The sequence below is a fragment of the Lepisosteus platostomus genome, chromosome 9, assembly GCF_059453375.1.
Source record: "Lepisosteus platostomus isolate fLepPlt1 chromosome 9, fLepPlt1.hap1, whole genome shotgun sequence".
In the NCBI taxonomy this organism is placed as follows: domain Eukaryota; kingdom Metazoa; phylum Chordata; class Actinopteri; order Semionotiformes; family Lepisosteidae; genus Lepisosteus; species Lepisosteus platostomus.
Genome location: NC_142619.1, coordinates 58,030,582 through 58,057,803, shown reverse-complemented (window position 1 = coordinate 58,057,803; position 27,222 = coordinate 58,030,582). Strand labels below are relative to the sequence as shown.

General features: G+C 43.0%; 2 protein-coding genes across 5 annotated transcripts in view; one reads left to right on the top strand and one right to left on the bottom strand.

Annotated features, from left to right (window-relative positions):
* The window catches only part of LOC148655326 (ankyrin repeat- and BTB/POZ domain-containing protein 3-A), a 176,166-nt gene extending 159,557 nt beyond the window's left edge, over positions 1 to 16,609 (top strand). For both annotated transcript variants that reach the window (XM_088645841.1, XM_088645840.1), the window contains 7 exons: positions 2,937 to 3,115; positions 4,428 to 4,533; positions 5,455 to 5,557; positions 6,482 to 6,563; positions 9,948 to 10,016; positions 10,272 to 10,385; positions 11,137 to 16,609. In XM_088645841.1, the coding sequence (XP_088501967.1) occupies positions 2,937 to 3,115; positions 4,428 to 4,533; positions 5,455 to 5,557; positions 6,482 to 6,563; positions 9,948 to 10,016; positions 10,272 to 10,385; positions 11,137 to 11,346 (863 nt within the window). In that variant the 3' untranslated portion in view covers positions 11,347 to 16,609. The remainder of the gene's footprint in view (positions 1 to 2,936; positions 3,116 to 4,427; positions 4,534 to 5,454; positions 5,558 to 6,481; positions 6,564 to 9,947; positions 10,017 to 10,271; positions 10,386 to 11,136) is intronic.
* Positions 16,610 to 17,095: 486 nt separating this feature from the next.
* LOC148655325 (uncharacterized) lies at positions 17,096 to 20,597 on the bottom strand. 3 transcript variants are annotated; one of them, XM_088645844.1, is made up of 3 exons: positions 20,188 to 20,597; positions 19,227 to 19,286; positions 17,096 to 18,552 (listed from the first exon to the last, which is right to left on the bottom strand). In XM_088645844.1, exons 2-3 carry the CDS (start codon positions 19,261 to 19,263, stop codon positions 18,089 to 18,091), a joined length of 501 nt encoding a protein of 166 aa, XP_088501970.1. In that variant the 5' UTR covers positions 19,264 to 19,286; positions 20,188 to 20,597; the 3' UTR covers positions 17,096 to 18,088. The 3 variants fall into 3 exon arrangements, with proteins under 3 accessions (XP_088501970.1, XP_088501969.1, XP_088501968.1); XM_088645843.1 differs by having other exon boundaries at positions 19,227 to 19,312; positions 20,188 to 20,590; XM_088645842.1 differs by lacking the exon at positions 20,188 to 20,597 and having other exon boundaries at positions 19,227 to 20,175.
* Positions 20,598 to 27,222: the final 6,625 nt, after the last annotated feature.

The following is a 27,222-nucleotide window of genomic DNA, read 5'->3' as shown; positions in this document are numbered from 1 at the left end:
TGTTCCCCTGGGCCTGTGGGCTGAGAGCCGTGTGCTTGCTGTGTGTGCAGGCGTGCCCTGGGCCCTGTGGCTCGTGTTCCCCTGGGCCTGTGGGCTGAGAGCCGTGTGCTTGCTGTGTGTGCAGGCGTGCCCTGGGCCCTGTGGCTCGTGCTCCGCTGGGCCTGTGGGCTGAGAGCCGTGTGCTTGCTGTGTGTGCAGGCGTGCCCTGGGCCCTGTGGCTCGTGTTCCCCTGGGCCTGTGGGCTGAGAGCCGTGTGCTTGCTGTGTGTGCAGGCGTGCCCTGGGCCCTGTGGCTCGTGCTCCGCTGGGCCTGTGGGCTGAGAGCCGTGTGCTTGCTGTGTGTGCAGGCGTGCCCTGGGCCCTGTGGCTCGTGTTCCCCTGGGCCTGTGGGCTGAGAGCCGTGTGCTTGCTGTGTGTGCAGGCGTGCCCTGGGCCCTGTGGCTCGTGCTCCGCTGGGCCTGTGGGCTGAGAGCCGTGTGCTTGCTGTGTGTGCAGGCGTGCCCTGGCCCCTGTGGCTCGTGTTCCCCTGGGCCTGTGGGCTGAGAGCCGTGTGCTTGCTGTGTGTGCAGGCGTGCCCTGGGCCCTGTGGCTCGTGCTCCGCTGGGCCTGTGGGCTGAGAGCCGTGTGCTTGCTGTGTGTGCAGGCGTGCCCTGGGCCCTGTGGCTCGTGTTCCCCTGGGCCTGTGGGCTGAGAGCCGTGTGCTTGCTGTGTGTGCAGGCGTGCCCTGGGCCCTGTGGCTCGTGCTCCGCTGGGCCTGTGGGCTGAGAGCCGTGTGCTTGCTGTGTGTGCAGGCGTGCCCTGGGCCCTGTGGCTCGTGTTCCCCTGGGCCTGTGGGCTGAGAGCCGTGTGCTTGCTGTGTGTGCAGGCGTCCCCTGGGCCCTGTGGCTCGTGTTCCCCTGGGCCTGTGGGCTGAGAGCCGTGTGCTTGCTGTGTGTGCAGGCGTGCCCTGGGCCCTGTGGCTCGTGCTCCGCTGGGCCTGTGGGCTGAGAGCCGTGTGCTTGCTGTGTGTGCAGGCGTGCCCTGGGCCCTGTGGCTCGTGCTCCGCTGGGCCTGTGGGCTGAGAGCCGTGTGCTTGCTGTGTGTGCAGGCGTGCCCTGGGCCCTGTGGCTCGTGTTCCCCTGGGCCTGTGGGCTGAGAGCCGTGTGCTTGCTGTGTGTGCAGGCGTGCCCTGGGCCCTGTGGCTCGTGTTCCCCTGGGCCTGTGGGCTGAGAGCCGTGTGCTTGCTGTGTGTGCAGGCGTGCCCTGGGCCCTGTGGCTCGTGTTCCCCTGGGCCTGTGGGCTGAGAGCCGTGTGCTTGCTGTGTGTGCAGGCGTGCCCTGGGCCCTGTGGCTCGTGCTCCGCTGGGCCTGTGGGCTGAGAGCCGTGTGCTTGCTGTGTGTGCAGGCGTGCCCTGGGCCCTGTGGCTCGTGTTCCCCTGGGCCTGTGGGCTGAGAGCCGTGTGCTTGCTGTGTGTGCAGGCGTGCCCTGGGCCCTGTGGCTCGTGCTCCGCTGGGCCTGTGGGCTGAGAGCCGTGTGCTTGCTGTGTGTGCAGGCGTGCCCTGGGCCCTGTGGCTCGTGTTCCCCTGGGCCTGTGGGCTGAGAGCCGTGTGCTTGCTGTGTGTGCAGGCGTGCCCTGGGCCCTGTGGCTCGTGTTCCCCTGGGCCTGTGGGCTGAGAGCCGTGTGCTTGCTGTGTGTGCAGGCGTGCCCTGGGCCCTGTGGCTCGTGCTCCGCTGGGCCTGTGGGCTGAGAGCCGTGTGCTTGCTGTGTGTGCAGGCGTGCCCTGGGCCCTGTGGCTCGTGTTCCCCTGGGCCTGTGGGCTGAGAGCCGTGTGCTTGCTGTGTGTGCAGGCGTGCCCTGGGCCCTGTGGCTCGTGCTCCGCTGGGCCTGTGGGCTGAGAGCCGTGTGCTTGCTGTGTGTGCAGGCGTGCCCTGGGCCCTGTGGCTCGTGTTCCCCTGGGCCTGTGGGCTGAGAGCCGTGTGCTTGCTGTGTGTGCAGGCGTGCCCTGGGCCCTGTGGCTCGTGCTCCGCTGGGCCTGTGGGCTGAGAGCCGTGTGCTTGCTGTGTGTGCAGGCGTGCCCTGGGCCCTGTGGCTCGTGTTCCCCTGGGCCTGTGGGCTGAGAGCCGTGTGCTTGCTGTGTGTGCAGGCGTGCCCTGGGCCCTGTGGCTCGTGTTCCCCTGGGCCTGTGGGCTGAGAGCCGTGTGCTAGCTGTGTGTGCAGGCGTGCCCTGGGCCCTGTGGCTCGTGTTCCCCTGGGCCTGTGGGCTGAGAGCCGTGTGCTTGCTGTGTGTGCAGGCGTGCCCTGGGCCCTGTGGCTCGTGTTCCCCTGGGCCTGTGGGCTGAGAGCCGTGTGCTTGCTGTGTGTGCAGGCGTGCCCTGGGCCCTGTGGCTCGTGTTCCCCTGGGCCTGTGGGCTGAGAGCCGTGTGCTTGCTGTGTGTGCAGGCGTGCCCTGGGCCCTGTGGCTCGTGCTCCGCTGGGCCTGTGGGCTGAGAGCCGTGTGCTTGCTGTGTGTGCAGGCGTGCCCTGGGCCCTGTGGCTCGTGTTCCCCTGGGCCTGTGGGCTGAGAGCCGTGTGCTTGCTGTGTGTGCAGGCGTGCCCTGGGCCCTGTGGCTCGTGTTCCCCTGGGCCTGTGGGCTGAGAGCCGTGTGCTTGCTGTGTGTGCAGGCGTGCCCTGGGCCCTGTGGCTCGTGTTCCCCTGGGCCTGTGGGCTGAGAGCCGTGTGCTTGCTGTGTGTGCAGGTGTGCCCTGGGCCCTGTGGCTCGTGCTCCGCTGGGCCTGTGGGCTGAGAGCCGTGTGCTTGCTGTGTGTGCAGGCGTGCCCTGGGCCCTGTGGCTCGTGCTCCGCTGGGCCTGTGGGCTGAGAGCCGTGTGCTTGCTGTGTGTGCAGGCGTGCCCTGGGCCCTGTGGCTCGTGTTCCCCTGGGCCTGTGGGCTGAGAGCCGTGTGCTTGCTGTGTGTGCAGGCGTGCCCTGGACTCTGCACACCTGGCTGGAGTCCCTCCGCACCTGCTTCCACCAGCACCGCCGCCCCCTCATCCAGGGCCTGCTGAAGGAGTTCAGCTGCATCGAGGAAGAGGAGTACACCGAGGAGCTCATTACCCATGGCCTGCCTTTGATGTTTGAGATCTTACGAGCCAGCAAGGTAATCGGTCTGCTTTGTTTTCCTTGTCGTATATGCTGTGCCGCGGTTTTTTACAAAATTAGAGAAAATACAGTCAATTTCTCACCTCATCCAAAGCACACCGAACCATTTAAGAGGATTCCTTAATTAGCTGTGACACCTACTTGAAAGGTGGTATCTCCTTATTTCCTTCAAAGCCTGAAGTAATTTATGTGCTAGCATAAGAAGTCTTTATTTCTGAAAGGGTGTTTAAATAAATTCTAAATCTTCGCTTTACATTGCAGGTTTTCTACTAGCAGTGCTTCCAAAATGGTTGAAAGACATTCTCGTTTTCCAGTCTTAGCTTAGATATTAAATTCTTTTGTATCTCCAAATGAGCCGTTACCTTGTGTGAGCTGACCAACATCCCACAGTTAACATCAAAATCCTAATGTCATATACTCTTCCTAAGCAGGAGATTTTACAAAGTTGCTAAACTGACCTGAGACAAACAGTGTTACATTTAGAATTGGGCCTGACATCCCATTCTGAGCCCAGCGTGATGAAGCTCACTGCTTCTCTTCCTCCTGTGGTTTTTTGCAAAAGATTAGAGAACAAGCAGGGATTCTACTGGAATCAATCAGAAATTTCAGCTGTGTGTTGAAAGGCAAATGCAAATTCACATAGGTAATTAGGAAACAATGCCAATGTGATGTAGGTCTTATCTGCTCATACCCTTTTAGATAATAGCAAGAATCAGCTGAGGGTGCTCAGGCTCCCATGTGATCGAACAATGACACCAGGTTTAACACACACTGTACCAATGCCCAGGGCATATAATCAGTTTAAAATGTCTCATTATTTTTAGCTAGATGAAATGAGAAAGACATCAATGAACAGAGTGAACCTCCATTACTCAGAAAATGACTTTTTCAGTCGTGAGCCCCTTGGGGAATCATTAGTAATATACAACCTCACCTAGTTACTGCACATACAGAATAACTGCCTAAGATCCTTCCTCAGATGTGTCTTCAAGAAAATACTAATGGCACTGCAGAAAACAGAATGACATTGAAGGATGTGTTATGTAATCAAAACCCAGACAGTAAATTCTGAGCGTTTGAGAGCCGTTTAAACCGGACGTGGATTTCTTGTGTGGATCAGAATCCTTACGAGTGTTTAAATGCTAATGTATTCTATCCGCATAGCAGAACTAGCTGATATATTTTCTCTGCTCATTTACTTGCGCATATAAAAGCCGCAGAAGATTGATGATTGCGACTGGACGTTTTATAAATCTGCATATTGAAGACGTTATTTTGGAATTGTATTTATGCAATGTGTTTGTTCGCAGAACGAAGTGATAAGCCAGCAGTTGTCAGTTATTTTCACTCAGTGCTATGGACCTTATCCCATTCCGAAGCTCACGGAGATTAAAAAGAAACAGACATCACGATTAGGTAAGTGCCTGTCACTTAATAGGGTTCACCGCCTGCTGGATTTAGCACAGCCTCTCCAAAGCTCACTATTCAAATTTTCAAAGCAAAGAAGACACAGTGAAACAGTGCAAACAAACACATGGTAATTAAAATCATATTTCCTTAGGAAAATTAAACTGTCTTGACTTTTTGTTCTGTTTGAAATCGTAGAAAGGATCTCTATGTGTCGAAGTGAGTCAGAGCAAGCAACCTCTAACCTAGTCAGTAATCTCTGGTAATTGACAAGGATTGGAGATTGGACATTTTTAACTTTACTACTATGCAGTAACGAAAACACTGTTGTCCAGGAATCATATCAATCAGCAGTTTTATCTTTGTACAGTTTTACTGAGTACCTCTTCTTTGTTTTTGTGCAAAGCGCAAGGACTTTACAATAAGGATCTGGGGATGGAACCGTAGATGATACATAGAAGTGATGTTTTAGTCTGTCAGATGTGATTTTGTCAGCAAGTCGTTAACCTGTCACCTCAGATGTGTTGAGTGAGCAGGGAGTGATTATATCTAAATATAAGTTTCCCATACATCTTTAATAGTGTTGTTTAACACTAAAAACAGAATAGCCAAAGTAATATCCGTGGCCTATCAGCTGTGATGTAAGCCAGTGTCCAGTGGTAGCTGGATTCTCCCAGTGCATAACTGTACTGTTGATTGTGGTCATGATCTCAGTGTGGGAAGTGTTCTGGGAAGCTTTGGGATATATAGTTAAAATTAATTAGCATTATCCTGCCTGCAAGTGTTGCTCATGGTTTAGTGCATTAAGAAGCAATGATGTAAATTAGTTCTGTGTACAGTTTGACATGTTTACTTTACATACTGTAAGTGTTAGTAAATAAATCTGTCTTTATGATCAGGCAACACTGTGTGTCTCCTTCGTCCTTTCAGATCCTCATTTTCTGAACAATAAAGAAATGTCCGATGTGACATTCCTGGTTGAAGGGAAGCCATTCTATGCGCACAAAGTCCTGCTGTTCACGGCATCTGCCAGGTATGAGCTGGAGGCACTCCGATGGGTGATATTAACTAGGAAGCAAAGCTAGCTCTCTTCTCTATGGAAAGTGCAGCTGAATGAGCCTCGATGCTCTCTAATTCCCCCTGTGACTGCAGTGAAACCTCTATGACATATCGGTGCCATTGCTTCTCTCGAGTTTTATGAAACCATGTCATGAAGGGTTTCTGCCTCAAATGTAGGTTTTATTAATGTGTTCAGACAGGTTCCGCTTTGCCAGGAAAAAAAAAGTCAGCTTCCCTGGTTTCAAAAGCTTGCGTGATGTGTGGCAGTTTTACTTCTGTGCAGGGAAGTTGAGGAAAACTTTTTCCTGAAGCGATTAGTGTGCTTCATTTAAGGCTGGGAATGTGTCTGATCCACATTTAATAGCAGATGAGGTCATTCTTTTTTTAAATTAGTTTGCGAAATGTAAAATTCTGTTTCCCGTCAGAAAGTCAAGGCTTTTATTCTGCCCTGTGACAGGGAATTGCTACCTGCAAAGTCTTCTGGCTGCACACTTGAAATGTTGAGACCACAATTATGTCAGCATGGAATCATGGCTTCCTGTTGGTCTTCTGTGTAACTAAGGCATTGCATGTTGTAAAGCAGCCTATTAAGAAGGGAAATCTATAAAGTTATTAGTTGAACTCCGGGACATTTTCTTATAAAATAAAGAAATTGCCCTTGCTTATATCCTGTTTTGACATTGGGAGGGTGCTCTATAATTTCTTCATGAAGTGGTGAAGTTTGGGAAGTTTTCTAGCTGACTCATACCGATAGACCAATGATTGTTTAATTAAAGAAGCTCTAGTGTTACTGGTGTCGGAGGCTTACAAGTAATTTATTGAAAGATTTATAAATTAATAGACTTGTGTTAGAGGATAAAGCACTTGTTTGCATTCTTTTATTGTTCTTCTTTTCCAGGTTTAAATCTTTGCTTTCAAACAGACCTACTGCAGAGAACACTTGCATTGAAATCAGCCATGTAAAGTACAATATATTTCAGGTAAACAACAGAAAATTAATATTATTCATATAAGAAAACCATCAAGGGTTTAGCATAAAAACTGTACATATGTAATGAAAATAGCTCAAATCCCAGTGTAGTGAGTTATGTTGTGTTAAAAAGTGGATTACAGGAGTGTAATACAGGAGTTTGTAATACTAGTATATAAGTAGCTCAGGTGGGTAGCTGCGTCAGCATGCGTACTCTGCAAAGGAACAAGTAATAGGTTTATTCCATGCTGAAAACAGAAGAGAGAAAACACAACATTCAGGCTTCACACCTGAAGAAGGCTTCACAGCCGAAATGTTGTGTTTTCTCTCTTCGCTTTTCAGCATGGAATAAACCTAATACTAATATATAAGGAATGAGTAAACGTTTATTCCATGCTGAAAAGAGAAGAAAAAAAAACAATGTTTCGGCTGTGGAGCCTTCTTCAGGTGAGCCTTCTTCCTCCTCTATAGTATTATATAAGTAACTAATATAAAATACTTAAATTAAATATAAGTCAAATATTTAGCAATACAGTCAGATGGGAAGTAAGAGCAGATAGTACTGTCTATTGGTAAGACCTGCCATGGCAATTCTGCGGAAGCATTAGAATGAGAGACAGTTAAGAACATGAGAAAGGTTGCAAATTAGAGGAGACTGTTTGGCCCACCTAAATCAAGTGGTTGCTGGTAGATAACTTAACTAAGGATCTCGTCCAGCTATTTCTCCAAAAAAGCTAGGGCTTTAGTTTCAACAGTATGTCGGGGTACCTTGTTCCAGGCTCCCACAATCGTTTGTATAGTCAGTGTATCTCCTGTTCTAAGTTTTAAAGCTTAGTTTCCACTTGTGTCAAGTGGTTCATGTTTCACCATGTAGTTGGGTCTGAAGGAGTCCAGTGGGCTAACTTGTTTGGTGACTTTTGACGTTATGGAATACTTGAAACAGGCCCCCTCGTAGTCTTCTAAGTTCAAAACTAAAAAGGCTCTGTTCCTTCAGCCTGTTAGTGTAGGTGATTCCACTAAGCCCTGGACTGCATCTGGCTGCTGACCTCTGGAGTTATTCCAGAGCAGCGATATCTTGATCCCACCAGCGGGTGAGAGCGTGGAATACAGTGAGTAAGTACTGACCATGGGAGAGTTGAGAGAACAAAAAAAAGGTAGATGAAATGGAGGTTGGAGTAAGGAGAATGGGAGAGAATGCCGTAAAACCAGAAAAAGGATGTTGAACTACAGACAGGCAGGGAGAAGAAGAAAAGCCAGCAGAGTTTGAGATCCAGAGGAGCATTGTGGGAGAGGTGAGGCAGAGCGAAGACAAAGCATGCAGCAGACTTCTGGGCAAGCTGATGCTGTGTGGGCAGGTGGGCGCACAGGAGAGGGCTGTTCTAGTTTAAACAGTCTAAACTGAGCTGAGTCCCTGGACTAGGATATCAGTACAACAGATAGTAAAACCTGGTAACTCATTTGCTGTACAGTAGAAGATGAGAAAAGGGATCCACATACTTTACCTTAGAGAGTTTTTCTGATTATTTTATGAGATTAAATGCTTTTATCCAAAGCACCTTACGTGTGCACTTATTTACAGTATACAGCTGGGTGTTTTAGCAGAGCAGTTTCAGTACAGTATCTTGCTCAAGATAGGGCGGAGCGGTGGCTCTGTGGCTAAGGATCTACGCCTGTGGCTGGAAGGTTGCCGGTTCAAATCCTGTGGCCGGCAGAGGCATCCTCCTCTATTGGGCCCATGAGCAAGATCCTAAACCCCAGTTGCTCCAGGGGCACTGTATAAATGGTTGACCCTGCGCTTTGACCCCAAGCTTCTCTCCCTGTCTGTGTGTCTCATGGAGAGCAAGTTGGGGTATGTGAAAAGACAAATTCCTAATACAAGAAGTTGTATATGGCCAATATGGCTTATCTGGCTTATCTTAGTTTCACCTCTGTGATTCACACTAGCCAAAGGTAACAGAGACATGATATGAAGAAAGGGGGAGAAAGCCGAATGCTATTCATGAAAGTGATGCTCATTGTCCATCTTTGTTTTCAAACTTCAAGTGATTACTGAATAATTTTCCAAGTCTCCAGCTTGTGTAGGACGATCTATCGCTGTTGTTAGTTCTACTTCAATATAAATAGATGCAACAGATGTTAAAGTGGAGTGTAAAACTGTATAATCACAAATTCTGATCACGCTGAAGTACATTCATATCTTATACAAACACCTCCCTTTAAAAGCATTCTATGTGATACATCAAATTCTACTAAGTAACCAAATGTCATCTGTGGAGTCTGGGAGTTTGGATCTGGGAATTGATACACGCTCCTAATGATGATTCCAGGGCTTCTTCATTTTTGTTGAAATGTGACTTGTACAGGCAGTTTTTATTAATTCCTAAGAAATAATTATAACCAGTTTTTGTGGGTATGATCTTCTCTTTGGAGTGACTTTGAGAGTGGATCTGGATGATATCTTGACATAGATTAACTTAACTACATGCTCCTGCCCCGCTGCATCTCTGAGAGAACTCCCTGTTCTGTTTTGTTACTGTAGACAGAACACGAAGTTTACTCAGGTTCAGAAATTTGTTCTTATTTTAGTGGGCTGTACCCTTGGCTGCAAACTGAAATAAAATGTAAAAAATTGCCAAAAAAATGTTTAATTGTCATTTTAAATGTAGTATAGGTATAATGTCAAACTCATCAAATGCTTTCAGTTGTAAGTACAGAAAATGCAATTAATTTCTGTAAGTGTACGCCTGGTGTTTTATATGATATTGGAAGTGAATGTTCTTCCTGTATGGATGGAACAGCTTAATGTGTGCCATATCACCCTGCAATTCACAACTGGCAGCCCACTGAAGCTCAGCAGGTGTGAGCCTGGTCAGTACCTGGATGAGAGACCTCCTGGGAAAAACTAAGGTTGCTGCTGGAAGATGTATTAGTGGGACCAGTAGGGGGCGCTCACCCTGTGGTCTGTGTGGGTCATTATGCCCCAGTATAGTGACGGGGACATTATACTGTAAAAAGGGGCATCCTTCTAATGAGACGTAAAACCGAGGTCCTGACTCTCTGTGGTCATTAAAAATCCCAGGGCGTTTCTCGAGAAGAGTAGGGGTGTTACCCCGGTGTCCTGGCCAAATTTCCCAATTTGCCCTTACCAATCATGGCCTCCTAATAATCTCCATCTGTGAATTGGCTTCATCACTCTGTTCTCCTCCACACTGAGAGCTGGTGTGGGGTGAGCGTACTGGCGCACGATGGCTTTGACTGGATGAACACACCAGTATGTAATATGTATATGTGATATGTAAAAACTGTGGGACAGTGAAATAAAATGAGGTTTTGACATACATCATGTACTTTCACTTCTTAAATGGGGTTGTAAGAGTCTTGTTGCTTGTTGCAGCTGGTGATGCAGTACCTGTACTGTGGAGGGACAGACTCGCTTCACATCAGGAACACTGAGGTCATGGAGGTGAAGTCTATTATTCTCTTGTTCCACAGCAAGTTTGATATCAGAAAAACTATATAGAATACATACTTTATTGCTGATGTTGAAGGAACAGGTCTCAATATACTCTGACTGACATATTTAATCACATTAACACTTCCATATAAGCAGTCATTAAATGGGATGAAAATGAAAAAACTGACTGAACAAGTAGCCTTCAGCCTCTGTGAACTTGACTGCTGCTGCCCATTTCATTATTTTGTTTTTTTTTCCCCACAGCTCCTGTCTGCTGCTAAATTCTTCCAGCTGAGTGCTCTCCAGCGTCACTGTGAGATTATTTGCTCGAAAAACATCAACACAGACACCTGTGTTGACATCTACAAACACACCAAGGTAGAAACAAGGAATTGCTTGTATCCACTGTTGTGGAAGGGGATGATCCAAGATGATTTCAAAGAACCTATTGTTCTAACAATTAAATAACCGGGTCTTGGCTGATGGTCAGTAGGTAGTGGGTGACAGTGGTTTAGTTCCTATTTTATTATGAGAATTTAGTAGCTTGTTACCTGTTCAGAACTATCTATTCACCTGAAAACTTATATTCATGACCACCAAAAACATGTGCTGCTGACATACACCTTAATCTGCTAGTTCCTTTCATGCATCTCCTCGCATTCCTCACAGCGAGTACCATCCAGCAGGACAGAGCCTCCTCCAGGCTCTCAGGACCTGTTTGTCTTCTTGTCAGTATTCCATAGTTTGAAGCTCTTTCCGTTTGCTTGAACAGAGCAGGAGTGATGCAGTGTCAATCTCTCCTCATGTCTTGAAAACGTCAGAGCAATTCAGCTAAACCTTATTGGTTGTAGGTCGGCTAGAATAATTCAGCTCTGTAATTTTTCAGAAACAGCTCTACATCTACAAAGCAACTAATACTGCCAGTAAATTAATGGCTAATTATACTTAATGAGGCAGTTTGATAGGTTTAATATAGGTTTCTCAGCACAAGAGCTCAAACTCAGCTGTCATCTCAGACAGCTTCCATCAAAAGCTTCATAATCCCCTTCCACATTTTTGGATCGTCATGCCTGAAAAGCGCCTCACAGCCTAGGCCTGAGGATTCTCCGATTCTCTTTCCTCCCCGCAGTTCCTGGGGGCCCCGGAGCTCTCGGCCTACATCGAGGGTTACTTCCTGAAAAACATGGTGGTCCTGATCGAGAACGAAGCCTTCAAGCAGCTGCTGTACGACAAGCCTGCGGACAGTTCTAGCTCTGACGTGCTGCATGACCTGGAGAAGACCCTGGGGGTCCGGATCCATTCCATCCACCTCTCCTCTTCCAAGGGCTCCGTCGTGTGAAACAGTCAAACCTACCAGAGCGCCTGCAGTCTGTATTACACACAGTCCTTGTCTGGCTTGCTTGGAATGCCTTGGATATCCCCGTAGCCTGCAGTAGACGTGTAAATCACTCGCTCATTCCCAGCTCTTCAACGGAACAGGACGTGTCTTGCTCTGTTTCCCGAGAGCAGGCCATGGTTTATGAATACTGTTGCTGGACTTTGAAACTCTGTGTCCTCATGAGTCAATGTTTTTTTTTTTAATCTTTCATCTTCATTTTCCATTACATCATACCATTTTGGATAAAGCCAAATAATATGCATTACTGGTATCGATTGATGTTAATCAAGTGTTTTAAAGCAATGACATAAATGTACATACTTTACTAACCAGGAAAGAAGAGCTTTGAATCAAATAAGATTGGATGGATGGACTTATAATTTCTCTAACCATGCAGGGAGCATTCAATGGATTAATGGACTTTTTATATGCTTGCCATTTATACACTTGTAGTTCTGCTGACTATCCTGAAGGTGTCAGCAACTTAATGCAAAGAGCATTCCCTGTGAATCATACTGCAGCCACTGAAATCATTTGTACTAAGAATTCTGAACCATTTAGTTTTTCATTATGGACAGCTGAATTCAGCAGAACACTGCATTGGCTGTTGCTTCATTTATGTCATCTTACAATTACAGAAGATGATGCCCTTGTTCCAAAGCATAGTGAGCTGCTTATAGTGTACTCTAGCAAGTTGCTTACAATAAGACAGATGTAGCACTAGCTTAAACCCATGTGTGCTGTGTGCTATTTTCATAACTCATCTGTGCTACAGAAAGTATTTTTTTAAATTCCGGTTGTATCTCGGTTGTAAAGTGGGAAAACAGTAAAAACATCTCCCTTAAATACAGTAACCCTTAAGCTGACCAGAGCACAGTTTCTTGGAATCTGACATTTTCATTTGTGTCTCAAGCTGAATGCCTCTTTACACGGGAGGTGCTAACAAGAGGTTTTGCCAAACCCTAGTCAGATGCAATCTTAAAAGGTAGGGAATGCTGTTAAACAGAAGCTGCAGACATACCAGCTTGAATCCCAATGAGTTGTTAGCTGTGCTCTGGTATCTCTTACTGCACAGTGAAAGTTAGATACATTGTTTGGAAAGCTCATTTTTCCTAATAATGTCCACAGTCCCTGAGGAGCTTTTTCGTTGACTTGTCATCGTGCTGCCTAGAATTGAAGCTGTTTTATTTCCAGCATCTAATGCCACCTAATGCTAATAATGGTGCCTAATGCTGTACCAGGCACTCCTCAATATGGCCCTAACTAGATACCAGTTATTAGTGGCTGCTCACAGTTCCAATGAATAACAATCCTCCCCCCACTCACTCCAAGCTAGAATTCTTTTCAAATGCATTGGCAAGCCAGAATGATTTTTGTACAGATACATGCAAACGTACAGATGTAACTGAGGCTGATCGAAGAAGACACAAGTTAATAAAAAAAAGTACGGAGTGCATTTTACCACAACTAGGACGAATGTTATTTGTTATCTGGTATAGTCAGCTGCTATTATCTTTCTACTGCACAGTCTTGCCAAACTTTGTGACCGGTTCAACTACAAATCATGCCTGGACATACTGAGGTATATGTGTGATGTATTCCAATAGGATCTGTCATGTTGCGTATTATAGATTAAATGGAAAATACGTCATATTCATTGCTTTCATATATATCAGAATACCAGAATTATGCAAATACCTCAGACCGTGGAATACCTGTTATATGTAACTTGGGAGATTAAAACGTTTGCTTGTTTCCTGTTTTTGTCCATTATATTGGTTGTCACAGAACAGAGGATCATAGTTAGTAATTTATGTGACTTCTGCTGATCTGAAAGCTCGGTCTTTTGGTTTGATCATGGACTCGTTTCCATCTGTAGACACCAGGCAGGTTTTCTGTAACAAACCACTATCCACTATATAGTCAGAAAAATAAACAAATAACTCCAAAACACCCACAGGCAAATAACTACAATATGAAGAATCCTCAGAAATATGAGATGCCATCTGATGGAATGAAAGTGTAAATATTTTATGTAAATCAGAAATTGAAGGTTAATGATTACTCTTCCTGTAAACTACTGTATATATCACATTATTGCGTCTGTATTGTATTGCTTTCATTGGATATAGCTGTACAGATGTTATTGTTCTAAGTGTACGACTGCTATGAAACCAAGATGCATGTTACAGGTATGTCTGTTTATGTTTTGTTTCTTTTTTGTTTATGTTTTTAACATGTGTTTAATGCAGCCATATGAATGCTAAATCATAGGAGAAATGCTTTCTGTTGACTGAATATTGCTGGTAATAGGTCTGAAACATTATGTAGTATTAAATTGGGTTAAAGGGACCGAACAACACAGCTGAGAAAACTAGTTTTACTAAATATTGCTGGCTGTAAAATGGCCCACTGAGTAAATAATGTCTACGGTCTAGACTGCAATTAAAACTGGATTTAAGGCACTTTATACAATCAAACATTACAGTACATTTTATTTAAGCCATTTTTGTGAAGCGGTCTTCTTATTTCCAAAAGAATATTCACAGGTACTGTTGCAGTTATGCACAGTTTTTAAGTACAGAATATTTAGAACAGATCTTCAACACTGAAACAATATTTGCTTATTTTCCTACCCAGAATGTGTGTTGTATCAGGTCCCCTTAATATACTTTGTTGTGCTTTGTTGTGCTTTGCTGGTGAGTCTATAGGTCATTCTGAGGTTGTGAGTTATTCATTTTGGTGCCGTTCTGAAACTCGTTTTTTTTTATTTTGGAACTACAATGTGTACAGAGTCAATGGAAGTCCGAGAGAGTTATTTTCCCTTTACTATATTGAGGCTATTTTTTTAAAGTGATGCATCCTTATGCTTTTATAAAAAAAATATGGACCGTCTATATGTCTTGGTACAGTATGTGCTTTTCACCTATAGCAAAGTAAAAAACAGGAGTTTACAATGCCTACCAAATGCCTACTAAAGTACATTTTCATTTTAATGTGTAGTATTTGAATTGGAAATTGATTGTTTTTAGTCATGTTCCAGATTACCAAAACAATTATTTTGCAAAGGGAAAGCCTGATTTCTGAAACAGATTTAATCTAAGGACAGAGACTATCAGTTCTTTTTTTAAAACGAAAATAAAATCAATAAGAGGAGGGTGTCAACTGACATACTGTATTATGTCTGCCGTTTTTTTAAGTGTTTGGTTTTTAAGTGACATTGATCTGTTAATTGTGTTGATTCTTCTATGATTAATATTCCCAGGTATGAATATAAAATATACGAATATAAATTAATATATTATTTTTTGTTTCATAACAGTCAAGCCCAAGGCACTTCCATATGTTTTTTAAACTACTATACTTAATCTCAGTGCTACTATTCATACTGCCTATTTAAGTACAGCAAAAACATGCATCTTGGCTGATTTACAGGCAGCAATAATATAAAATTGTTTTAAAAAAATCAGAAGTATGTGTCTTACTGTAAGTCTAAATCCTAACGATAATAAGGTCTTTTTCTGGAGCTCGTCTCTGCATTCAGCCCTGACATATCAGAGTGATTGCTTTCCTGTTTTGATCTGGTTTATTGTATCCACTTAAAAAACAGAGAGCATGGTCTTTTGAGGCTTCACTGTGCTGTGCATTTTAATGAGAAAAATTTAAAAAGTAGACTTAGGAAAATATATTTTTTTATTTTGTGATCTAAGGCAGTTGCCAGGTGTACAACTAATGTTTTCTCTGTGTCCTCGCACTGCACTGTCCCTTTGTCCAGTGGCCAGACACAGGCGGCTCTGTGGTGTTAAAGCTGAATTAGATTGGGATCAGGATCAACGAACAGCTGCTGATATTGTTGTATTTAATGCTGAGAATTGAGAATCGTCATATCAACATGAACCTACTATCCTGTGGTGATATTTTTCCAGTGGAAGAAATCCTACAGGATCTTCCCACAGAATTCCTGACTCAGTTCTACATGTTCCTTGCTGGAGGAATGTGGGACCCTGCTGGTTGTTTGTGGGGTCCCTCTGTGTGCAAGGCACCAGAAGACAAAGGAATTAAGAAATGTATATATTTTCCGCATACCTTCCCCTGCGCCAGCTGTAATAATAATAATAATAATAATAATAATTGCTTACACTTATATAGCGCTTTTCTGGACACTCTACTCAAAGCGCTTTACAAGTAATGGGGACTCCCCTCAACCACCACCAATGTGCAGCATCCACCTGGATGATCCAGCTGTACTATTTGTTCATCTTTCTCAAAGGTTTCTGCAGATTGCACAGTTTTTAAAAAATATAGGTGAGAACAAATAGGTACAAATAGGTATAGTTGAGTTATGCACAGCTCTGTCACTTTCTATTTTTTTTGTACAGGCAACAGATCGCAAGTCTACAGAGCTTTTCAGTAGCCACATCCTTGCCATTTCGTTTTAACCCCATTTATGTTGGGTTTTTTTTTGTCTGGATTATATAACAACAGAAACGTGTCCCATTGGCAATAAAATGTTGACTATAAGTGAAATGTTGATTAACGTTGATGATTTATATCAGTACTTACACCCTCCATGCAAATAGGTAAAACCGTCATTTATCAATCATTCTTTTCTTCTAAGTGTTCTACCATTTCTATGTCAAATATGTCAAAACTTCTATGTCATATTTTAAAGAGATGTATTATTTGAAGAGGTAATTAAGGTGATGATCTTAACCCTTCCTCTGTGATATCTGTCAGTTTGCTGGACTGGACATTGCAGGAGCTGGACTAAGTTGACTAAACATAGAATTGTAAGCATGAAGCTTATATATTAGTAGATTTAATTAGGCATGTTATGCCTGTTTAACCTGAAATAAATGAGTTCACTTGCCTGTTCTGTGTTCCTCATTTAGTTTAATTTTTTGTGTGTTAATCTATAGTTTAGTTTGTGACCCTTGGAATATTTTTACTTGTTCTTTTTAGAATGTCTTAATTTCTGCTGTTGCACAAATGACATGCGTACATCCGTCGGAAATAACTGCATGGGATTTTAAGCAGTCTTGGGTTTTAGAATTTTATATGTGTATTTTTTTTAGCTTTTGAACGTCAAGCATTAGAAATTGTATATAAACATGTATGGTGTAAATATCAGGGTTGTGGCTGCTTGAGAAAATCTAACATTTACATGTTTTAGTTTTGTCGCTCAATGAAATTTGTGTACAGAAAATAAAATAACTGCAGTTTCTTCAGGCTCAGAGTTTTGCAGTAACCGAAGAAATGGCTTAATGTTATTCAGCAACATTTGTGGTTTCAGTGCACCACATGTTTTTAACTTTAAATTGTCTGAAAAGAAGTAAACTTCAGATCAATCTCGATGGTCCCCAGTTCATGAAACGTGACTAAAGTACAAATACCAACTTAACAGTTTATGTTCTGCATCACCTTTTTGCAGCCTGGAAGGCAAGCACAGTTTTCAATTTAGGGGGTCATTGTTTCACACCGGATTAAAGCAGTGGGTCAGAGATATTCCTGGCATTTCCAACTGTATGTCGTGCTTTTGGTGAGGGCTCCTCTGACACAGGATGAGAAGAGATTGCTCCGCATCTGCATGCTGATTAACAACGTGTTACAGAAGAAGATCAGGGTGCACCTCTGTCACATGTGGGGCCTTGAGCACAAAGCTCATGATGAGATTAGAAGCTTTTGAGGCTAAGAAAGGACATCATCGATGTTTCTATAATAAAAAGATCAATCATTTATTCCAACTTTTTGTGTGACTGCCAAACAATGAACACAACAAATCATATGCCCATATTTTCCATCTCTTGCTTCCCTCTGCATTCCTCAGGCACCTCAGAACAGTCTGCAGGATCACAACCAGTTAAACAGAAAAAAGAACCCCACAAAACTGCACTCTTTCTCGACAGCTGTCCGCACACAACAATGGTATCCCTGACAGCCTTGCAGGGGTCAACAGAGAATGTCAGCCGCTGGCTGGCTGTTGCCTATTGTAGTCCTTTCATCTCTGTGAAAGTGGCATATAAAAAGGCAAACTGCAATAAACAACTTTTGATTCTGTGTGGCGAGTGGATTTCTGGATTCTGGATTTCCTGAATACGGCAGGGCTGATGTAACAAGTTGAATGGAAAACACTCCTCTGAGATCCCCTGAGAAATAAACTACAGAACAAGCTGTCTGAAACGGCGTTAATGCATCAGTCACTCTGTGTATAACACCTTCAAATATGACTCTTTTTAAGTATCATGTACAGTCTTTTGTATTTAAACCGGGCCACATACGGCACTACAGTCTAATAACAACGGGCAACACTGAGGTTGTAAACATCTATACTCTTAAGCACTTCCACATTGCGACGATACCAATGGGAGCCCGATTAAAATGTCAACTGATCACACCAGTGCCATAACTGAACACTCCTCTAACTGTTTAGTAAAAGGCGTTTCATGTATTGCTTCTGGTGTGCTTTTGATTCCAAGCAAATAACTGCCGTTTCAGGAAACAGCTGTATCAATGAGCTCCTAAAACCCAAACAAGCTACAGTATATGGGCCGAATGGCCCACTCTCCTTTGGGCAAAGAAAAAAAACCTTCTTATGTTTGAGGTGACACTGACAACACAGTATGAATTCGTCTGAGGACCAAGGAGGAGATGAGTTGCTTTCCTTTGTGTGGCAACAGGCTCTGTGTTGTTTTCTGTGGGGTTTTTATAAAGATATAAAGGGCAGGTAGCGCAGGGAATTGTCAGAGGCAGACAAGTTCCTGTGCATCAAGAAGGTTGGTATCCTGTAGAGTCTTGCGTCAGTAAGGGAATCATCCGCAGAGCCACACGGGCTGTTGCAGTACATGGTCCACAGCCTGGGGGTAAACTGCCTGGTGATGCTGTCTGCCAGCCTCATTCTTAGGTTGCACTTAGAGCACACAATGTGGTTGGGACAGTAGCGCTCATGCTTCCTCTGCTCTGACTTCCTGTCTTGGGCCACGCAGGCCCCGGCCTTCCTCCCCAGCGCCCGCCCCTCCTGCCGGGTGCTCAGCCGGTCCAGCGCCCTCCGCAGCTCCTGCTGTGCCCCACTCATGCTGGCCATCTCCCTCTGGTACTGCAGGTTCAAGCAGCGGATGGACCGGTCCAGCTGCAGGTTCTCCCTCCTCAGAGCGTTCGCCAGGAACCTCTCTGTGGGAACAAGAGGGCAGAACCCCACACAACGGTGTTCACAGGCAGTGGCTGCAACCTTTTCGGCTTCCAAAGAGCCACCAAGTAGGGTGTATTCAGCTGCGGGTGTCTAGAGATAACACGAACACAGAAGAGCTGGAAATGAGGGAGGTGTTTGCAGGCTGGATAAATGTCAGAAGGTTTTGTCCCGAAAGCCCTTAAAGAACCTCATTCAATTATCAGGAAGAACTTGGACTGCTACCTCTTTGGTACACTACCCTTATCAATAAAGAGATTATGTCCCTTCCAATCAGAAAAAGATATCTAGGAAGGTGTCTTCCTATTAAGAGCCAAAGAGTGCTAGTGCTAATTAGAACAAGCTATACATACAGTATAGCAACTTAGCAACTTCATAGTTCGGCTAGATCTCAATGAATGCGACAGAGGGACTAAATATGTAGAGATATTTGCTGAGATTTGTTGAGGGAATGGCAGCCTAGCCTTGAGGATTGGTGTACAAGAAACAAGTCAAACAGGGAGTCAGACATGTAGTTCAAAGCTGTATTATTCATGATTTAGCATTCATTGTTCATTACAGCTCCTACTTAAAACAGTGCTTTAAATCAAACTGGAGATTAACCATGAAAGGGACACTCAGTACTCATTAAATGTTTTCCTTATTCAACTTGATTTACCTTTTTCACTGCACCGGTCTCTCCATTTAGCTGACATTGTAGCACTGGTGCTAACAGCTTCTGTACAGAACACGACGGGGTCAATTCTATAAAAGAAAAGCTTGAGAGAGTGGATCTGTGACATGGTCTTGTTGATTTTCCCAAAACCTAACCTAATCTAAAATGAACTGTTACAGTCTGATTTTATCTTTTCAGTTACATGCAGTAGCAATTGTCCAGAGATAATGTCCTGGGCAATACAAACCACCTATTAATGTACACTACATAATTATCTCCTCTGGGCAATATGGTGCTTATTAGCAGACAGTTTGGAGCTTTAAACAGATGGTATATTTTCCCCACCTACACTGTAGTTCTTGTGCTGGGAGAGCAAAATCAATTTAAACATAAATTCCAGGCTGGGTTAAAAAAATAAGAGGTCAGGTTGCTCTGTGTAAACAAGTGCCATCTGTTACAGACATCAATGATGCGGCTCTTGCAAATTTACAAAATCCCACTCTTTCAATGTGCTCACGTTTGGTTTTAGAAAGATAATAACTAATAACGACAACGATGATTATGAGGAGGACGATGGATGTTGATAATTGATATCGATAATACTAATAAAATCACTGAGAATAAAAATGTCTGAACGTCTATGCACATCTACACAATAGCCTGCTCTCAGAAATCCATTCCAAAAACAACTCTTAGGATAGCAGTACAAATCACGAACATGCCTCAGACTTCTTCTTATTTTTATTCTTATTGGCTTCGCATACTTTTTACAAATACCAACTGCGTCCACGGGTGCGTTTAAATTTTTAACTCATTCCAAAACACGACTGCAACAAAAACTGGTACCTATGATTGCGAAGGGTACCTACATCTCTAATTTTTGTATTGTTTTTTTTTTTCATTTGAAAACTGTCTTCTGCTGAAGTGTAGCATTCTTATTCATCAGGAGAGAAGGATTACTCACGTTCGAGTGCCGGAATCTCAAGCGTCAATGGACTCTTGTACAGTGCAGTACAGGCAGATGAAGCAAGGGGTTTTCCTTAAGTTCTGTCTTCAAGAGCGGATCTGTCGAGTCCCGAAGACGTGAGGTAATGGCAGTGACTTGAGGGCTGCTTTCAAAGACGGCTTTCTTCAACTGCAGTTCATTCACCTGCCGCTAAAGGCATTTGTATTTGTATTGTACGCGTTTAATACTTCTTTAGACTTTTACTCCTGAGGAATTGTCTTTTTCTGTCAACTTCATTTACAAAAAACAGTGTTAAATTATCCATATTAGGTGCATGTGTGTATCTTACAAACCATCTGTGTTAAAAACGAACTCCACTAGAGTTACAAATGTAGCTGGATGAAATTGCAGACCAAATTTTGTTTGTTTTGATATAAACGTGCAGGATTCTAAGATTCGTCATCGATGAAAGCGGACGGTAGTGATATAAAGAGTTGTATTCAAACTTTTATGATGTAGGCCAAGTCCTTTCTGAATAAGCATTCGTAAAATTTGTTTATGATAATAGGATTTGAAAACAATCTGTCGGGAGCAGTACTGTATATTGGCTGACACCTGGTGGTAATTTTTTTATACTGTTCGCAGAATAAACCTAATGATGGATATTCTGTGATGGATATTCGGAATTGTTAAAGAACCCTGAAGAAAAATAGAGGTATTGCAGGGATCAAATGAGACCTAAAGGCGTCTTAATTCGTACATTAGTATCTTTTCTATTCACACGCAGGTTATGACTTCACCTCTCTCTTCACCTCTCTCCACATCGTACCACCTGAGTAGCCTCTCTGCCTCTCCCCTGCTCCCACCTCCTCCACTCTCCCAGCTTTTCCTGTTCTATTTAATCTTTGCTGTCTGCCCTGTCTTTCTCACACCCGAAGAAAGCTCCACAGCCCAAAGTTGTGTTTTCTTTCCTCTCTTTTCAGCACGGAATAAACCACTTCTAGACCTAGTTCTCATTTTGTATCTTTTAAAAATCTGGCTGCTACGTGCAAGTTCTCCTGTCAAAGTACAAGCAACATAAATGGTACAATTAGCTATCATCAGTGGGGAGGAGAACAGAGTGATGAAGCCAATTCCTAGATGGGGATTATTAGGAGGCCATGATTGGTAAAGGCCAGGAGGAAATTTGGCCAGGGTGCTGGGGTAACAAACCTACTCTTTTTGAGAGATTTTTAATGAGCACAGAGAGTCAGGACTTAGCATTTACATCTCATCAGAAGGATGACACATTTTTTTACAGTCTAGGCATTAGGACCCATACAGACTGCAGGGTGAGCTCTCCCTTCTGGCCCCACTAACACCTCTTCCAGCAGCAACCTGAGGTTTCCTAGGAAGTCTCCCATTGAAATACTGACCAGGCTCACACCCGCTGAGCTCAAGTGAGCTGCCAGTTGTGATCTATAGGGTGATACAGTTGCTGGCAGTTAGAAAGTGGAGGGATTAACATCATTTTCAAATGTTCAAAAATATTGTATCGTCGGGCCACACACTTAATTAAATAGCAATATCCATTTAGGAAAGGTTTTATGCTCTGTTTAAAAGTTGATTTACTTCTTTTTCAGGGCAACTTTAAAATCGCATTCCCTTCCAGAGAGTCTGAGGCTTATGGGCCAGAAGGCAACTCTAGTTATTCAACTCACTCATATCAATCTGTGTTTAAAAACAGTGGTTCTAAGCACTCTGAACCAAAGCAAACTAGGACGAAATGATTAAACTGATGACATAATATACAGTCTCAGGAGACAGCTGCTACCTCCTATTCCTTCAGTGTCTCCACAGTGATTAGAATGCACAGGAAAAGAATGTTAACAAATCAGCCCCATTAAGTTTATACACACAATGGTGCTGTGCATTCTGGGACAAAAGCCTATCCAGTGGTCAGAAATTAGCTGACTTAAGACTCACAAATCTTCAAGAAAAGCTGTTCTGACCATAAATTATGTGTATTGCCTAAGTCTGAAGACGTTGGGAAAAGCATGCTAAAGCTGTATTGTTAAATGAAATTGATTCTGGCTGTTAAAGAAAATTAACAATCATGACAAATTTAACATTTTTGTAGATCTACCATGTATATAATATTAAAAGTGAAATAAATTCACACATTTTACGGTATCACTAGCCCAGTATTGCTAACCCTGTTCTTTATCCAATAACTGGATATTGAGCTTTAAATATTAATTTTCGTGTGAGCTACTGACAAATACCAAGCTCATGTCAGATCCACCAAGTCAGAACCCTTAAATGATCATTAAAAAAATCACAATTTCATTTGGCGTCATTCATGATCCAAATTCCGGTACCTGATTGATTTATTCACTGTTCATGCCAGGAATCACAAAGATGTCCAGACCACCAGAGCACTGACGATTGGAGACTCATCTGTTCTGCTCTGTATACCAGACTGTCTCCAAAACATCGCCCGAATAAACTGGATGGAAAGAATTAGCATCAACACACTGAAGGATCCAACCAAAGAAGAAGGTTTTTAAGAATGGAGCTATCTAGCTTCAGTGAAGAACAAATCAGAACACTCATAAAACCTGTGAAGATCTCAATACAAACACCACCAAAGCCAACAAAGAGATCTGATCTTTACACCAAGACTGATTTGAAAATGACCAGGTAATAAATGAGTATAACGAATGCAGACCTTTCTACTGCATGGAAGAGTGACCCAAACTTCTTGCAGAAAGAGACGGTCAAACACCAAACAAAGGCAGTGATTATTAGGAGATCTGGTGACATGAAGAAACGTTAGCGGACAAATAGGTGCAAGAAATTCATTGTCTTACAGACATGCCATATATGATATCTGTGGTTTCTTTACTGATGAAGAACCACTACCATGCTGTAATCGAGAGCATTATCAGATATGGTATTACAGTGTGATTTAGTCATCTATCAGTTCATTTAAAATCGCAAATTACCCACCTCATCCAGTCAGCTTTGAAGGTCATGGGAGTGAAACAGCACCCCTCTCTGCAGACAATCTTTGAAAAATCCATAATCAAACAGGCAGGAAACATTATATCAGATCCTTCCCACATTTCCCTCAATTCTGAATATCAACGTCTTCCTTCTGGCAAACGTTTCAGGGTTCCCAAATGTAAGTCAAACAGATACAAACCTTCCTTTGTTCCACTATCCACTAAAGCTGTCAACGCAAATGTCAAGGATAAACACAATTTTGACTCTTACAACCCACTTGAGTGCAATATGTTTGTGATGTGTTATAAATGTTACATGTTATGTGTTATGCATGTGCAATAGAGTGATGTGCAATGTTTTTCCTATTTTTTGTAATAGAATAATGTGCAATGTTTTTCTTTTATTTTTTTTGTTTGCATTCTATTTAAATATACTGGAGTGCTGTGTGTCCATAAAAAATGTCCCTCAGGGGACAATAAAAATCTTATCTTATCTTTATAGCCTAAGTATCCAAGCATATGGAAGGAATGGGGAGACCTGATCAAAGGAATTATTGGATTAAATGTTATACCATTTCAATGGAATGTCAGAATGCTACAGTTTATACTTCTTTGATGTTCTTAGCAAAAAATTGTACAATTCACAACTACAATGGTGAACCTCTGTGATTATTAATTCCCATTTCTACTCCTGATACACTATACACTAAGAGAGAGAAGAGTTTCCACCAAATTCTGTAGACTGAGTATCAGGTTGAAACAAACATAGTTGATTAATTGTTTCAGAATGTTTGTAATGTTAAATCATTAACTTCACCAATCATGTTTTTATCAGATATCATGGCACTGAAAACATGCTGTTATGTAACAAATCTTCATTTGTTTTCTGTATTTATCTACTTTTATTACCTACCATTTATTTTATCTATAGCTTTTGTGTGGATGATCACACCTGTGATCCTTATCTTTCACTCTCAGCTGTTAACTGAAATGGATACATAAAAAGAGGCCAATTGTGATATTATTGTGCTACTTGGAAAAAAAACCCATTTAAACTACAAGTTAGGTGTGTGCTGTGAATATGTAATATCGTTACAAATAATTTAGGAGTACTGACTGTACCCAGCTCTGTATTTTTTATTTAAAAGGTTATTATGCACATTATATACAGTAGGAATGCAAAAGTGTGTTGCAATTCTCTTTCCTTTTACTGCATTGTGTATTTTAAGAGGTAAGATCTAAGCTTATAAAAGGAAATAACAGAGAGCATGACTTGTTTACAACCAAATGATCTAGTTGGGCTGCGGGCTCATTTCTGTATTGCATTTACTAACACTCCAATACAGACAGTCCTCACACAGAAGAGACACAGGTCTCCATACTGCTCTGTTTCCTGACAATCCCACTTAACGTCACATCATTAAAACAGATTTGCTCCACCAGGACTTGAAAACAGACAGTCAAGACATGGGAGCTCAAGAGAGCAGCTCCCAGGACACCACCACTACAGATGCTGAAGTCAACACACCAGTGGCAACACTTTCAATCTGTGTCAATGCCACCAAAAGAGAAAAAAGGGAAGTGGAGGCTGTTAGAGACTCTATTCCTGGAAAAAACACAAGTGAGCTATGCACCCAGGGACAACAACAGTAGTCAGGCTCCTACAAAAGGTAGGTAAAACCCCACTTGTTGGTCGTGTGAGGACAAATCAGGACCTTCAGAACAAATAACCTGCAAAACCAGAATCCTTATCAGGTATCCTGTCTGCAGCATGCAAAGGGGACCAATTGGAAGAGCTAATCAAATTTGACACAAGATATGGACATGGTGTGCCGAAGAAGGTTTCAGCTGTCTTGGGCACTAGAAATCGTCTTTGGCAAAGGCTATCAATACAGATGCAATAGATTAGCCACAGCAGCTTAACCTAGATCTGGGATCTCAAATTCAGTTCTGGGAAGGCCTAGTGTCATCTGTTTTTGCCTACTCATTTTCATCATTGCATATCTGGTCAAATGATTTAATCAACTGCATGACTGTAATACCTCTAACCGGACTCTGAGGAGATAAATCAGTATTGACCTTTAATGATCTGCAAATGAACTATGAAGTGTCTCAGAAATACAAATTTAAAGTGCTTGGACAATGAAAGGGAAAAACATGATTATCTAAAATTTATATTTTACTCAGGTATATAACAAGGAAGAAATTAATAATGAACAAAACATTCTATAAATATAAATAACATTAGACAGTTAGAGATGCTATTCAAGGGCCATTAACCCAGATCCAATACTCACTCAGGGCAGGAGTTATATGCATTGACTGGAAAATTTTAGGTCTAACATAATAATAATAATAATAATAATAATAATAATAATAATAATAATAATAACCACTGGTTTAAATGTTGTTAAACTATGTGTGATTTTTTTGTTTATTTTGACAAGACTGAATTTCTGCTGATTGGCTTTCCTTCTCAACTATTAAACTGCCAACTGCATTTGGAAATAGTACAATTACTCGGGACAGGTATATATTTGTCATCTGTTGATACAAGCCCTTCACTTAAAGCTCATGTCCAAAATGTTGTGAGAATGTTTTTAAATGTTTATCAACCTGCCAGCCAATGAAGAATCCAACGAAACCAATTTCTTCCAATCCAATACAGAAAAGAAGAAAAAAGAAGTAAAGAAAAGAAAAAAAGAAAATTTAAGTATGTTTTTGTCTTTTCTGATAATACTAATTCCTTACACTTATATAGCGCTTTTCTGGACACTCCACTCAAAGCGCTTTACAGATAATGAGGATCCCCTCCATCACCACCAGTGTGCAGCCCCACCTGGCTGATGTGACAGCAGCCAGAGTGCACCAGTACACTCCCCACACACCAGCTCTCAGTGGGGAGGAGAGCAGAGTGAGGAAGCCAGTTCAGAGATGGACATTATTAGGAGGCCATAATTGGTAAAGGTCAATCGGACATTTGGCCAGGATGCTGGGGTAACATCCCTGCTCTTTTAGAGAAACACTCTAGGATTTTTAATGACCACAGAGAGTCGGGACCTTGGTTTTACATCTCATCTGAAGGATGGCACCTTTTTACAGTACAGTGTTCCTGTCACTTTACTGGGGCATTAGGACCCACACAGACCATGGGGTGAGTGCCCCCTACTGGCCCCACTACCATCTCCTTCAGCAGCAACCTTAGTTTTTCCCCAGGAGATCTCCCATCCACTTACTGACCTGGTTTAGTGGGCTGCCAGTTGTGAGCTGCAGGGCCATCTAAGGATTTAAATTTAAATAACAGAATTATACAGTAACGCAACGGGGGCTCTGGCGGGCGCCCTTGCCGCATTAGGTCGGCCCCCCACCGTCGGGGGCTCGAACCCGGGACACCCGGGAGTCCTGCTATCACAGGGAAGGGCGGCGACGTCACCGCTCTGGTAAGCCGGCTCTTACACAGTACCTGTCGGCCGTAAGCGTTACAATACAAACCTCAGGTATAGCTAGCCCCAGTAATTTATGGAACAACGCTGGCCAGAATTATTCTATTTGCTTTCATTGTAGAAGCAAAGTGTACCACCTGTCCTGTTTTATTGACTACGTTAAGACGTCTGTCGCAATCACGAGTCAACTGTATATAATGTACCAGTTTATGCACAGCAGGGTCTCCATATTTTAGTTTCACATTGCTGTACCTCGTTAGAATTTTTGAACCCGCTATTTCAGAGATGACTTGCATCTCAATGTTGAAGTTTTATATCGATTTGATGAATTATAATCAAACCCAAACGATTATATTGCAAGAATCACAGAATACGTATTGCTTCTAATTGCAGTATGTTTCATGGTAACCTCTCCTAATTGGAATTTGCGTCATTTTGTCGTATGAAACGACGAAATTATAGAATTGTCTAGCTATAGGGGTGTAACCCCGGTGTCCTGGCCAAATTTCCAATTGGCCCTTACCAATCATTGCCTCCTAATAATCCCCCTCTATGAATTGGCTACATTACTCTGCTCTCCTCCCCACTGATAGCTGATGTGTGGTGAGCGTTCTGGCGCACTA